Raw genomic sequence first — 15,939 nt, forward strand, 5'->3', positions numbered from 1 at the left:
AATATTTTGGATGTGTGGGCCAGCAGGCTCCACCCACTTTTATTGAGGCACCTACTTAGTCAGTTTGTAACTTGAATAACTTGCACTACAGAAAATATCTTGGAAAAAAATGAGTATTGTTTTTAAAAGTATTATGTTTGGAAAAAAAAGGTATCAGAGTAAGAATGGTTATTCTGAGAATAGACTGAGTAATGGCTGTTTTTCCCTCTATGGAAGGCTAGTGGCTTCTTGGAGTCAGTGAGTACTTCCTGTTTGGAACACCGAGGGGGGAGGGGTCAATCAGTCCAGTTCTCATATACAGTCAATGCTCCAACCATACTCATGGTATTATGTGGGTACTCATTCATATTTCACTCTATAGGGAGTTATTTAGTAGCTCCTTTTTTGTGTGTGTGAGGGGGGGGGTCCCATTCTATTGTGAAAACATCATGTTTTCAGTAAACCATCCATCTAATTGCCTTCATTTTTGACAAGGCCTCCTTTCTTCTCCGCGGAGACGCACTCGCCAAACAGGTTTAAGTGGCTACGTGTCTGTTCGGGAGGGAGTTGCATCGTGTTTTGCTGCAGGCGCAGCACAGGCCCTCCTCATGCTGCGGGATTGATTTCGGTTTGTAAGACAGGATTAGGCCCACAATGTTTCCCAACAGAACTTCTGTTAATCTCCAGATCCCCTCTGCACACTTTCCAAATCCTCCTGCCCGGCTTCCTGTTGAAAGGAGTCGGGCCTTTTTATCCTCGCTGGTTTTTGATTGGTCGGACCTGCACTGATGGTTGATGTTGTGATGAAACAAACAAAAAACATCTATGTAGTGTTATATTTGAAGATTTTGCATTTATGGGTTTAAAAATTAAATTTTTATCAAGATTTTTACATTTTTATTTGACTGCATGATTGTTTTCATAAGTGCACGCCGCCTCATCCATTAGGAGCTCATACAGATGGAGCATTAGATGCTTTTAGATGCTGTGGAGCTCCAGGATGACACAGGTGATGGGATCATTAGTCTTGAGTGGGATTTCTTTCTCCTTATGTACCACGGCTGGTGCACTCATTGGTGACGCATGTTATCTGTCACTCAGCCACCTCAGAAAATGACTATTATTAAGGGTTTACTTCCCAGTGGCTGCTGGGAAGAACCGGGCGGTGACTTACTGTCATGGATGGTTTCAGGCATCATTGTGCTCACTTTCTAAAGCTTCGATTGGGCATTATGGGAAAATTGCGTCAAAGCAGAAAAGCTTATGAGTTGTAGTATTAAATATTTTTTCGACCAACGTGGTAATTTATAAAAGTTTTGCACATCAAAATAATTAGGCTTTTAAAAGATTTATTGGAGATATTTTTTTATTCTAGATTAGAAAAATTAAGCACAACCAAGACTACAGTTAAGTTTTATCAGGCATATTTAAAAAACAAACATATTTTTTGTTCAACTCTGAGAACTCAGAATCATTCTGGATATAGAAAGTTATATTATGAGCTTTTTTTTTTTTTAAGCCTTCCTGGGGTTTTTTTTAATAACATCGTTTTTGTTGCCAAAATCATAAAAACTTCACTTTCCCTGACAGTTTTTGCAGTAGTTCATTAGAAGTTCACCTCTGAGTTGCGGGCGGGGCCGCCAGAGCAGAGCAACCCCACCCCCCTTCCCTTCCCCATTGCTGAGAGCTTGCAGCAGAGAGCTCCGCTTAATTTCTATATCTCAAATACGCTCTTTTTCAAACAGATTTTTTTTTCTCTGATTCATAACAATTTGTACGGAGCCCCTAAAGGGACATTCAAGGGGAAAAAAAATAAAGTAAAAAAAAATCGTTAAATTTGCGCACCGGATAGTTACTAAAAAATGTTTTTTTTGTCTAAAAATTGAAGTTATTTTTTTTCTAAAACTAGAAATACATTTTTTTCTAGAAATTGAAAAAAAATCAAAGAAATAAAAATCAAGGTAAAACACATTTTTCGTACAAAATTAAACTAAAAAGTTGTTTTGTTTTTTTTTTCAAAAGATGAAGTTAATTGAAAAATGTTTTTCTAAACGGTTAATAAAAAAAAACATTTCTGGGTACTAACTGGTGCGCACCAGCCAAGTTGTACAAGAATTTAACCTCAATTTTTTTTTTTTTTTACTTCAGTGTCCCTTCAGGTGCTCTGTAAAGTTCAGTATAGAAATACTCTAAAATGTAATTTATTTTACATCTAAAAATGTAATAAAAACACAAAAAATACATTTTTCATTGGAGTAGGTCTTACATATGCAAGTATTTTTATGGCAATATTTTACAAACAAAAGATGGTCTTTTAAAGAAAATTGTTGATCATTTTTCTTTATTACATTCTATTCTAGTTTAGAGGAATTCTGAGCAACCAGTTTCAAGTTTTTATGTCGATGTGATGATTATTTTAAACCAAAACATTAGTTTTTTTTTTTTTTACGTCTAACTCTAAGAACTCTGAATCTTTTAGATAAAGAAAGCAATTTAAAGAAGTTTTAATTTCTTTTAAAGTAAACTGACATCCTCTAGAAGTTTAATGAGGTTCTTATTGAGTGATTTAAAGCATCCAGGAAAATAACCTAAATAAGCTTCAAGCTAAAATCTGAGTTTCCTTCAGCCAGATGGACCACATGCCGACAGTCCTGAACTGCGCTCTTGAGCTGGCACCGGACCCCCCTCTCCTTTACCAAACACCAACACGGTGACCTTTTCCAAAGGATGAGCTGCACTAATATATTTTCACACACAAACACAGGGAGGCTGTCTGATAAGCTCACAGAAGCCTTTGCAGGCTCTCTGCAGCTCCGCTGCTGTAAACGGCCCAAATTTGGACAAGGATTCCAGCCAGATAGTCGTGTGCCCTGAAACAGGAGGCCGCCGCGTGTTCAAGCGGATCTGTTTCCCTTGTAGCCGCTCCTGTTGTCATAGCAACCTCCAAAGAGAGAGAAACTGTGCGTGGACGTTCTTTAAATACCTGTGGAAGGGGCAAGGTTATTTCTTGATATTGCTGAGTGGGAGCTATTTTCCGTTTCTTTGCAGTTAGTTGATATTTCTTAAACTGGATTGAATTTTTACCTTTTTTTCCTCCAGAATCGAGTAGATGATTTATTAGCACTGCATTGCGAAGCATCTTGTTCTTCAGCTTTGTGGTGAAACGGCCTCTTGACCTCCGAGACCTTTGTGCACTCTAAATCAAAGTGCACTTCAGCCTCTCTGCCACTGTCTTTGTTTCAGAGGATGACGCCTTTCTTTTTGTTTTATTTCTGTGGACTCCCTATTGGGTAACACACTTTTAATGCGTACACCCACATTTTTGTTGACATTTGTTTAATTAGCAGCTCTAATCTGACGTTTTATTTGAAGTCTCACAGGCTCACAAGCTTTTTGTTTTTGGACATTAAGCCAATACAAAGAAATCACTTCTGAACAAAAGACTCTCTTTGAAAAAGATTACCCACAAAAAAACTTAAATGTGTAAGACCCACTCCAAAGAAAAATGTACTTTTGGTGTTTTTCACATATTTTATTTTTATTACACATTTTTGATGATGTAGGACGTATATTAAGAAAATTAAGTCTTAAATTAAATTTTGAGTATTTCTATATTCCGATGTACGGAGCCCCTAAAGGGACATTCAAGTAAAAAAAAAATTCTAAATATTTAAGTTAAATTTTTGTTTCTTATAAAGATTGGAGTTTAAAAAATAAGGTTACTATCTCTGGGGTGCACCAGTTAGAAAACAGAAAAAAAAATAATTTTTAGAGAAAACAAAACTTTTTACTTAGAAAAACATTTTTTCGCTTCAATTTTTAGTAAAAAAAATGTACTTCCATTTTTAGAGAAACATTTTTTAACTTCAATTTTTTAGAAAACAAAAAATGTTTCTCAACAATTTTTTTTTTTTAAAAGAGAAGTTTTTACTTACTATTTGGGAAAAAAATTACTTCGATTTTCAGAAAGTTTTTATAATTGATTAAATAAGACTGCTTTCGACCTGTCAGAAATCAGACAATTTTAAAGTTGCACTCCTTAGTTCAGTCAAATAGAAGAATCACTTAATTGAATTAGAAGTTGTAGAATACTAAAACTATCCAAGTATTTAGGCAGCTTTTCTTCAGTATTTGAAGCTCCCCTGTTATTTGTCACCATTTTGGGAATGTTCCAGCTGCCCCAATTCCCCAACCGTTCGTTCAAAGCGCTCATGCCTCTTTTTAATGTTTTTTTTCCCGACGTACACCTGCTCCTGCTCGGCACTAACCGTCCCTGTTCTGTGCTCTTCAGGCATGTATCGACGACAATGTGGACATGGTGACTTTCTTGGTGGAGCACGGAGCCAGCGTCAACCAGCCCGACAACGAGGGCTGGATCCCCCTCCACGCCGCAGCTTCCTGTGGATACCTGGACATCGCAGAGTAAGTCTTCAAAAAAAAAAAACGTTTAGTTGCTTGTTCATATCTTGTTCAATTTGCTTTACTAACCAATAAAATAAAAATAAATTGTTGGCTATAACCGTGATTTTGCCTTCATTTCCGGTACGATTATTTGAATCATTTGAAAAAACAATAGATTTATAGTGTTCTTCAAATGTTCAGATTTGTTTGGTTTTTACTTTGCAAATGGGTGACGTCATATTTGTCGTTTAATAAAAAAAAAGTAGTGAGCATATGTTAGAATTACATTAAAATCCAGGGACTAGATACTCCTCTACCATATCGTCTTTCAGAAGAATTGAGTTCATTTGGACATACCCTTGGATTTGTTTTGTATATCTTCTCCAACACATATGTTTATTAATTCTACCTCTTATATCTCATATTTTTTCTTTGTCTCCTGACCTTTTAATGTAGTGTTAAGATCTTAAGTGATCTCTTGTTATTTTTAACTGTCTGAAACACAGACCGTCTCACCCGAGATATAATCTCCGTCTGGTTGCTGCCTGATGTGCCGTCTCTCAGAATAGTTCAATGAATCTCTGTTTTCCCTGGTATTGTAGGCTCAATCTAATTTTGTATGTGAGAACAAATCAGACACTTTGTTCTAGTTCCTAAGTTTGACTCGTTTCTGATCCGAGTCTTGGCTGTCGAGTGTAAATCCCTCCTGTTATAGTTATCGGCCTAAACAAGCAAAGATGGCAGAGTTAGCTCGCCCTTAACACCTGCCAATCACGGCGTCTCATGATGTATCTTTCCCTCTGACATGATTCAATCTGCATCTTAGTCATCGCCTGTATATGAGAACTGGACAGAGTGACCCCTTCCCCTTGGCGTTCCTAACTTGAAGTACCTGCTGGCTCCAAGAAACCAAATCCTACTGACTTCTAGAGATAAATAAACATCAATTACTCAGTCATTTTATTTTTTAATGGTTAATTTTAGTACAAGTTATTCCAGTTACAAACTGACCAATCAGATGCCTCAATAAAAGTATGTGGAGCCTGCTGGCCCCCACGTCCAACACGTTTGACAGATTTCCTGTAGCCGGCTTTCAAGTGGTGGGGGGTGTGGACTTCCAACAAGCTCACTCCAGATTGGCCAGAGTGGTTGCCGTAGAAACGTTGACTTGGACCAATCACTGCTTACTGATGATGTCTGGCTCCAACATGGAGGAAAAAAAAGGCGACTGAATTCACTTTGTTTTTTTTGGAGGCGGAGTAAACCATTTTCTATTGGTGACGTCACACTCACTCGGTCCAGTTCTCATTTACCATCATGTGTCAATAAATGCTCTTTAAATCTATATTCTAAAGATTTAACTAACTTTTGGCAATGCATTCCAATTATTTTACCTAAATGTATGCAATCTAGATATATATAAAATTTATTTGGCATTAAAAACTACAAATGAAAATTATTTTTAATAGAGAAACCCGGTGTTTTTAGTGTTTTTAACATGTTCTTGTAGAGTTTTTCTCACAGTAGACGACCTATATAAAATGATTTACAATTAAATTTGACTTTCTGAGTATTTCTTAATTCAAATCACGTTGGATCAGAAAACCAGATGCTTGAAAATTCTCAGAATAATGGCTTAGCGCCCTGACCCGCTAGCGCTAGGTGTGCGAGACGTGATGAGCGTTTAATACTCGTACTGTAGCAAATTACGTTTCTGACTCAAAACTGTACGACTGGATTGATCCGATATTGTTTGTCATTACTTTTGCGCCGCTAATGTTAGCTTGACCCTAAGTGCTCGTGCTTTAGCAAGCAAAAGCAGGGTTGCTCTGGGAAAACAGTCCCGCCCACAAACCAGAATTTAATTTCAAATGAGCTACTGCATAAAATATGTCTTAAAAATTGACAGTTTTTTATTTATTTTGGCAATAAACTTCATAATCATAATTAAAAGATCTCTGGGAACAGTTTTACAAAAAAAAAAATAAAATAAAATCTGAGTTGGCTTTTAACAGCTTCAGACATAAAAACCTGTCATTGTGGCTCTTTTAGACTGTCACGTTCTTTGTCGTTAAAAAAAAAATAAAAAGTGTCAAATTAATTTATTGAGGTATTGTTCGTCAAATTGACCTGACTTGGTAGAAGCTAGCTTGTGATTGGATGTCTTTTTGTTTGCATCACTTGAATAAAAAGGCAGTGGAGATACAAGAGGAAGAGAAATGGACAAAGTTGGACAGAAAATGATTACTTCCCAATTGATTTTATACCAAACACATAATGTTGTGGTTTTGATCCGATGCTGCTGTTACTCTCAATTTCTGTACATCCCACAGAAGTCGTCATTTCTAATGTTTTTGGCATGAGCTCGTCTTATAAGCTCGATGACACGCTTTTGTGCTGATGAAATCGAACACGAGGAGATGAGAGTCACACATCTGGAGTTACAGTGGTGTATTTTTTGTTGATGTTTTAGTCTTTGTCCCGTCTGAAGATGGCTCAAAAAAATAAAAGCGCAGCAAGATGTTATCGGAGGATATTTAAACGGTCTGAAAGGGCTGAAGGAAGTCATTGTTCAGCATGTTGGGAGTGTGCTGTGACCTGCTTTACTTCTGTGTTACATTTCAGGAACCTAGCTGGGGATTTACACCCCCCTCTGTTGTTTGGCTTTCCTCAAACTGTAGAGCAACAAGCTAAGAGGAGATTAATTTCTTACCCGGTGGTATATTGTTGGCAGTAATGTGGGAAATTGCTGTTGGAAAATGAAATGTTTGTTGGTGACTTTTCTAGAGAAAAGGTCTGCACTGATATAATGGAGATGTCACACACAGAAACTCATCCATCTGGTGTGGACGCACCACTCTGCATGTTTATCCACAGTAGCAGGAGCTGAAGGGTTATTCCGTTTGGCGAAGAAGCCACAACCTGAAAACAGGCAGAATAGAAAGTCCAATCGGGAAGATACAAAAACGCTAGGATGTAATTGTCGCCAGCGCCTTTCAAGTGGTTTGTTTGTCTAATGAGAAGGGCCTGAGTCTCACTGCTTTAATTGGAAGCAGCTGAACTCAAAATGCCCAGCGGCTTCGGCGTGAAGGGTTAAATCTCTAAGTAGCCGTGACTGCAGCAGCTCTATATGCTGCTTTTGTTCCTGCGATATTATTTGTAAGTGGCTTATTTCTCAATCTTTAATGCAAACTCAACAATTTTGGGAAGTGTAATTCTGCTTAAGGCAGTTCAAAGCTGGAGCCCAGAACTTCATATGAGGATTTATTCATCCGATTTCAGAGAAGACGGCAGCAGTTTTGGCACTAAAACAAAAAAACACACCACGCTCCTCCTCTCAGCTGTTTCCTTATCTGTTGAAAGGAGTAACATTCGCCGCTTGTTTACTTTCCAAACGCTACAATTACACCCCAACGTTGTTTTCGAGTGACGTAAGGCGCTGCGGTTTTCCCCCTGCAGACTAATTCTTATCTGGAAACCTGTTGGAGAATGTTTTCTCAGACGTCTCTGCTGCCACGCACCTGAATGATCAACACGCTTCTCGTTTTGCCTCTCCGCCCCGCAGGTACCTCATCAGCCAGGGCGCCAGTGTTGGAGTGGTGAACAGCGAGGGGGAGACGCCTCTGGACATCGCGGAGGAGGAGGCCATGGGGGAGCTTCTGAAAAACGAAATCAACCGACAAGGTACCGGCGACGGGAAAGGAGTCCAGATACACGACCTTTTATTTTGGAAAATAGGCAAAGCACAAATCAAAACCAAGCTTGTTGATATGCCCCATTCAGTGACTGTATAAAAGAACTGTGCTCAGTGAGTGTGATGTCACTGGCTTCAATGAAATGAAGTCAATTCACGCCATGTTGGAGCCATCTGCAGAGTTTCTGGGAGTCTTAAAAGCATTAAATTTGGGAATTTGGAAATGAAACGGTAGAAAGTCTTGAATTTTGATACTTGAGCCTTAAAATGTGTAGGTTCTGTTTCACATTTCATCTCATTTTCCACCAAGATTGTTTTAATCAAAGGGATGTAGTTGGGAAAGCCAGAAGTTATGCACCAATACCGCCGGTTTGAAACAAGAAGAACGCTAAAGCATCAAGGCACAGACCCACAAACAAGACTAAAAACTTAGTTTTTTTCATAAAATGTAAAATCGGTCTTAATTTTTGACTTTCATGGCCTTTATTAGGTCTTAAAAAGTCTTAAAAGCATTGACTTTGTAAATTTGGAAGTAGTACTGTTTCTGTGCCTTAAAATTTGTGCAGCTTTGAAACTTCTTTGTGTCACATTTTTCATTTTCCAGACAAGATTATTTTAATCAAAGGATGTAATCGGCAAAACTAGATGTTATGAACTGATGCTGCCAGTTTGAAATGAGAAGAACTCTTAAAGCACATCTCAAAGTCAAGTCATAATTCTATCCGGCCCTCCAGATCATTTTATTCTATTGTTGCTAATGACCCGATGTTATCTGGCACTTATTTCTAATTGTTATAATTTTGACAAAACATATTTTTATGGAGAGTAAAATATTTAATTTTGTTTGAGGTTTAAGTTGATTTATTCTGGAATACTATTCCTGCCTTTTTGTTATTCATAATTATATTAAGTTATGGTTTAAAGTTTTAAAAATTGTCATCCTCTAGCTTTTTTGGCAATTTAATGTATTTACAAAGATTTTTTTAGGCTTTTTTGGAGTTTAGCTAATATTTCATCTACATGCTAGCTGTTTTGGCTGACTTAAGTTTTTATTTTTTTAGTTTTTAGGCTAATTTGGCATTTAGCTAATATTTTAGCTGGCTATCAGCTTCAGCGTTTTCAGCTATTAGCTCCAGTGATTTCAGCTATCATTTTTAGCTATTAATTTCAGCATCCTCAGCGGTCAAATTCAGCTTATGGCATTCACACTAGCATTATCACAGGTAATGGTATATATCTAGTGCATAATTATGTTAAAAAGTTACGGTTTTAAAAATTGTTTTAATGTGTTCAATAAATATTTATCCTGTTCGGCCCACGACCTAAGGTGTGTTCTGGATTCTGGACCCTTGTGCGATTGAGTTGACATCCTTGCTCTAAAATCTAAATCATCAAAGCACAGACCACAAACAAGATATAAAGCTACAGTTTTTATCATAAAATGGGAAATTGGTCTTAATTTTTGACTTTCATGGCCTTAAAAAGGTCTTTAAAAGTCATGAATTGAACTTGGGGAAACTTGTAGGAACCCTGCGATTGTCTAGCTCCTTTTTTCTTAATGTTTATGGGATTTGGGCTTCTTGGAGCCAATGGAGACTTCCTTTTTGGAAGGTGGAGGGGTCACTCGGTCAGTGGTCTCAATGCAGTTATCAGTTCTGCTAATCTTGGGTATACAAAATCTTGTTCACAATAACAAGTCACTGTAGGAGGTACATTAGTACAATCGGCTGACAGTTTTCTGAAAAAAAATCTACATTTTTTTTATTTGGAATAAAAAAAAATAAAGGTTATTTCAGCTTCCCGTGAATGATGGTGATGGTGTATAATTTATTCTGAATTATGAACTCACTATCACTGACATGCTTAGACTTGTTGCAGCAGCAGGAATATTTTTTTTCCTAGCACTTTATTTTAGTATGAAAAAGAAGAAACTCAAAACTGTTCTGGACTTAAAAAAATGTTTCTCATTTGTAACTATTGAGTTACATGTTAATTAAAAAGATAAAGTCAGGAAAGTGAGTAATGACATTTTTAGCTATTTCTTTTTTAGAGAATAACTGAAAATATATTTTATTGTGTTATATTGTGATATATATCGTTAATCTATATCGGGATATACAATTTTTTTCCATATCGCCCAGATATTCAGATGCTTTTTGCAGCACAGAATGAGATCTAATGATCAGACAAACATCAGTGTCGTGTGAGGATTTTTAGGAGTTTATTCAGAATCAGATCAGATTGTTGTGCACATTTACAAACGTGATGCTAATGATTTGCTGAGTACCGAGTGTGGATCCGACCTCTGCTGTGGCTCTGAAGGGAAGAATCAAAAGTGAAACGTTGAGCGTTTTAGTCTCAATGCCCACCCTCGGAGCAAGAGGCCGTGCACAGACGTGCCGACTGGCTCCAGGCCAAAGGGATGCTCCACTCAAGCTTGGGTGGCTCGGCTCTTCCGGCCCATGCTTAGCATGTGCACGCAGCTGGAAAGGTCGCCGTTGAAAAGCCCTCGGCGCTCAACCCTTCAGGGTCCTCGTTAAGGAAAAATAGTGAACTGGGAGTTATGAGGTTCACAAAAGGCTGACATTTCTAAACCTTCAATTCTATTATTATTATTATTATTATTGGTCATGTTATGCAACAGTTCTTACAGTCACACCCACCCAAACCTCAGGCGTCTCAGCTGCTGCTGCCTTTGATTAGGTGATGCTTGGTAGATGCTCCTCAACACCTGTCAGTACCTGATGCTCAAAGCCTCTAGAACCCCCAGTTATGCATTTTTGGTTAATATTAGACAGAAACTATAGTGTAGATGCAGCCGAAGTGACTCCGCGGTCGTTCTGGCCCGAGGGAAGCTGCAGACGAACGCAGCGGCGCTCAAGTCTTTAGCATTATGCAACTGTTGTATAAGAGCTCTCAATGCTTGTCGTTTCTTTTTTCCTGCTGAAAAGACACGATGTCAAAGTTCTTAGCAAGCGGTTTGGGTTTGCTGGAACAACTCTCATCTCTCCAACAAAAGGCAGAATAGAAGTTGGGACGTCCCCATACTTTTTTGAACCGGTTCAATGTCAAAAGAACTTTATTTGTAGACTTGGTCACATGTGACGTAGATTTTCCCTCAGCCCATAACTGCTGAAGAGGAAACTGAAAAATAATTTTCATTTTCAAAATCATTATTAGCCATAGCCTAATTATTATATTTATGGTCTGTGGGAACAACAGTCTCAAGTAAAGACTTAATTTTTGTTTGTTATATGCAGCCTACTTCTATTTTGAAGTCAAAACCTCTTCCTCTGTTTTCTCACCGACTCTTTTCAGTAAAATGTTTCCAAATGTTTAACTTTGGGGGTTTCAATTGAGTGGTCAGGATATATTTTTATGCACGTGATTGAGCGACTTAACATGCGTCAGGAATGAGTCGATGGAAAGAGACCAGTAATTCTCCAAAATAAAATTTCCTTTAAAACTGGGTTACAAATAAAACACATTAAATATAGATGTTTTTCTTTTGTTTTCCTTCTGGAGCAGCTATCTACTCCCTCATGGTCCAGGGGTCCCTGATCTGAAGGATCCATGCAGGAACTCTTGTTCTTCACCTAAATCATGGACCTATTTGGCTGCTAGGTTTTCTTTGTAAATCATGTTTGTTCAATTCTTTTGTAGAAATGCTGACAATTTTTCTAATCAGAGCTCGTTTTTTTGAGATTATGTGGTGTCCCACCTGACCAACTCATTGTCCAAACTCCCCTGACAAAGTTTAAAAGATTTCTGAATGACTCAAACTCTACTTTTGTTAAAATTTAGATGCCTTAACGTGATTATTTGTTCAGTGAAGTCCGTTTCTCATCCTGTTTTCACTTGCTTACATTCTGTAAATCTGATTAGTTAGTAAACAATAAACAGTCTTTAAATTTAGACATATTTGCTTCTGTTCCACGTCCAAAGGGTGCTAGAACTTAAACCCCAGCCACAATTGTAGCCAGACTCTGAGTCATCGCCAACTTGTGTGGTTTCAGTTCTCTGATAAACGATTTTCAAACTTCACTTCTGCTGTACAAACCTCAAAAGAGAAGCAGAAGCTGGACTAAAACCTCTTTTTTTTGCTGAACTCTGAACAGATCTTTAAAGTTAGGCAGTTTAAGTTTATGATTAGGGCTTCCACAAACAATCATTTTAATAGTCGACGTATTCGAGATTAATCGACTATTCGTGGCAGCCTCATTTTGGATCCTCTTGTGCAACCAGATGTAAATACGATGATGGAGCCTGTTGTCATTTTTATTCTGATCCACTGAACCAGCTGAGAAGTGTCCAGATTTATGGTCACGACTCCCGTTTTTGCTAAAAATTCACACAATGGATGAAATATTTTCCTTAAAATTCCTCTTCCTGTTGAACCTTTCAGATATCGAGTAACGCCTGACTGAAATGATGGCGCTGATGCTCACAAATCACAATCTGCTCCATCATTTTTGCTGTTTGAAGACATTTTCCAATCGTCCCTGCTTTAGTGCAACCACTGACTGTATATGAAAACTGGACTTTTTAAGTCCTCCGTATTCCTATTAGCAGGCGATCTTGACCTCCATCACTCTTCTCTCTCCAGGGGTGGACATCGAAGCGGCGCGGAAGGAGGAGGAGCGGATCATGCTGAGGGACGCCCGGCAGTGGCTCAACAGCGGTCAGATCCAAGACGTTCGGCACGCCAAGTCGGGAGGCACAGCGCTTCACGTAGCGGCTGCCAAAGGTTACGTGGAGGTTTTAAAGTAAGTCTTTGTCTTCAGAAAGATTTCCAGTGAGTGAAAACTGGATATTCTCAATCTGTTCTGAGTATTTGTGATGTCTGAGGTCACTGATTTTATGAACATATTAGTGTAGTAAAAATAAATTTCAGGCAATGTATTTATTGCTTTAAATAACAGAATAATATTGGATTTTAAGTATATAAACTTAATGTGCTACTGGTCTGTGTTGGTGAAGGTTCTCAAAGTTCAGTTTTCTGGAATAAGTTTTGAAAAATATTTTTGATTTTAAATATAGTTGATTAAAAATTACAAGATGAAACTACAGAAACCAGGTGACCTTTACTGAAACACGTCTAAAATGTTCATCCTAAATGTGGGAATTCTTTTGGTCTTTCCACTAAAGATGAAGCAAAAACTGTTGTCAGTTCAGATGAAATAACTGTTTTCTATTTGTTAGTCTTCATTTCCAATCTTCTTGTAATGTATCTACTGGAACTGTAGTCAGAAAAACTTTGAAGATTGAAAAACTGTGGAGAACATTTTCAGGATTTGTTGTTAAATGATACAAATCAACATGTTTGTGTTTTGTTTAGTGCTGAAGTCAACCAGGAAGTCGACCTAAACTTTTAACTGACATTGGTACCCCATTGCAAATGTTTTTTTTTGTGCTTTTAACATGTTTTTGTAGCTTTATATAAAATAAATTGTGATTAAAACAGTATTTCTGAGTATTGCTTGATTCAAATTAGAAGCAGATGAAAACCAGATACTTAGGCTAATGACGCATGCCAAAGCTACCTTTGATACTCCAATTCTTCACGTGCAGATGAATGGATCCATCAACGTCTTAATTTTCCTCAAAACTGCGACTGGATAACTCCAATATGGCTGTTCATTGTTTTGCGATGCTAATGTTAGCTGTACACTAGCGTGAAAGACTGTAAACAAAGACTTTCATGGGATATTAGCAAAGCTAACTTCTGCACCAACAGCTCCGCCCACAACCCAGAATCCCATTTTTAGTGAGCTTCAGAAACTGTCTTAAAAAATTCACAGATGCTTTTGATTTTTGGCCTAAAAACAACTGAGTGATTAAAAAATATATATATATTACAATTGAAAATGTATAGTTGCAGTGGGACTTAAAGCAGCAGCTTTTAAAGAGGACACCTTTTAAACTACAGTTTGACCTTTGACATTTGCCTTTTGGATGACCAAGATTTTCAGATTATGTTTGAGTAATTTCTATATTCTGATAATCTGACTCAAATGGGGAGTTACAACGCTGACGCACTTCTGAAAGCTTGCACCTTAAAAGATTAGTCTGCAGAATCAAATCCAGGAACCAGATTTGCAAATTCACACAAACTATTTTTGTTTCTCCTCCTGCCCCCATTTCCAAATCCCTCTTTTTTTTCCCCAGGCTTTTAATCCAAGCAGGGTATGATGTAAATATTAAGGACTACGATGGCTGGACTCCCCTGCATGCAGCCGCACACTGGGGTAAAGACGAGGCCTGCAGGATACTGGTGGAGAATCTGTGCGACATGGACGTCGTTAATAAAATGGTGAGTCATGTTATGAGCTCTAGAAAGAAAACCGCTCGCTCGTGGACGCCGCGTCATCCTTCGAATGTCTTTCTTCCCTTCAGGGCCAAACTGCTTTTGATGTGGCGGATGAAGATATTCTGGGATACTTAGAAGAACTACAAAAGAAGCAGAATCTGGTGAGTCAAATGATCTTTGCAACTTAGATTAAATAGATCTCGGGTAAAAATATCCTTTAATTTCAGCTGATGAGCGAGAAGAAAGACGTGAAGAAATCTCCTTTGATTGAAACAACCACAACGGGGGACAACAACCAATCACTGAAACCACTAAAGAGGTAGAGCGAAGGATGAGGAAGAGGAGGAAGGTTTCGTCCTGCAACGCTAATGCGCGCTAATGTGCTTTATAGCAAAGAAACGCTGCTGCTGGAGCCGGAGAAAAGCGCTCCGTGCATCGAGACCTTGGAGCCGGAGAAAGTGGACGAGGAGGAGGAGGGAAAGAAGGACGAGTCCAGCTGCTCCAGCGAAGAGGATGACGATGAAGATTCAGAGTCTGAGACAGAGCCAGGTATTCTTTTATTTATTTACAGGAAGCGTAATGAAAGTAAAGAATCAGAAGTGCAACAGAAGTATGAAGTTGTCCTCAAATCTGCACCGTAGAAGAAGAAAATGTGGTAAAAGGGGAAAAATGAAATCAAAGAAGATGTATTTTGTTATTAAGGAGCCTTTTAATCTGTGCTCACATATAGTCAAAGTCTTGAGGCTTCAGTCTAAGACAAAAAAGTCATATTTTATAGATAAATTAAGCCACAGCCTCCTCTTAATCCACGTATTTTAGTCATATTTCAAAATAAAACGTCATTTATTATAACAGACATGACTCTTTAGCCAAAGAAAACTAAAAAATTTGCATTACCTGCAATAACGCTAGTGTGAATGCTTTCTCCTGAATGTGGTCGCTGAAGATACTTTGGTCATTTAAAACAATCTGCTGAAAGTGCTAAAATAATTTGCAAAAAACTTTATCTTAACCCAGAACTTAGCCCAACCAACCTCAGTAGATGCCAAATTTCCCCAGAATGCTAACATGTGGGACGTTGCTAATATGTTAGCTTGACTCCAAATTATTCCCAAAAAACTCTGTAGCACTAGCACATTTCTAAAATATTACCCTTAACCGAAAATTAGCCAAAAACACCTCAGTAGATGCCAAAATATTCAGAAATGCTAACATGTTGCTAAGATATTAGCTTAAGTCCAAATTAGCCCAAAAAACCTCAGTGAAGGCCACATTAGCCAAAAATGCTAACACGTTGGATGTCGCTAAAATTTTAGCTTTACTCCAAATTAGCCCCAAATAAATCTCTGAAGATGTCAAATTAACCAAAAAGGCTAGCACGTTCCTAAAATATTAGCTCAACCCAAAATTAGCCAAACACACCTCAGTAGATGCCAAAATATTCAGAAATGCTAACATGTTGCTAAGATATTAGCTTAAGTCCAAATTAGCCCGAAAAACTCCTCAGTGAAGGCCACATTAGCCAAAAATGCTAACATGTTGGATGTTGCTAAAA

General features: G+C 38.0%; 1 protein-coding gene across 5 annotated transcripts in view; it reads left to right on the forward strand.

Moving 5' to 3' along the window:
• The window catches only part of ppp1r12a (protein phosphatase 1, regulatory subunit 12A), a 59,337-nt gene that overhangs the window by 17,898 nt on the left and 25,500 nt on the right, over nt 1-15,939 (forward strand). For all 5 annotated transcript variants that reach the window (XM_024286605.2, XM_024286577.2, XM_036210174.1 and 2 more), the window contains exons 2-8: nt 4,271-4,401; nt 7,946-8,064; nt 12,681-12,840; nt 14,243-14,387; nt 14,471-14,545; nt 14,612-14,703; nt 14,776-14,933. In XM_024286605.2, coding sequence (XP_024142373.1) covers nt 4,271-4,401; nt 7,946-8,064; nt 12,681-12,840; nt 14,243-14,387; nt 14,471-14,545; nt 14,612-14,703; nt 14,776-14,933 — 880 coding nt within the window. The remainder of the gene's footprint in view (nt 1-4,270; nt 4,402-7,945; nt 8,065-12,680; nt 12,841-14,242; nt 14,388-14,470; nt 14,546-14,611; nt 14,704-14,775; nt 14,934-15,939) is intronic.

Source organism: Oryzias melastigma, linkage group LG23, assembly GCF_002922805.2.
Source record: "Oryzias melastigma strain HK-1 linkage group LG23, ASM292280v2, whole genome shotgun sequence".
Lineage (NCBI taxonomy): Eukaryota > Metazoa > Chordata > Actinopteri > Beloniformes > Adrianichthyidae > Oryzias > Oryzias melastigma.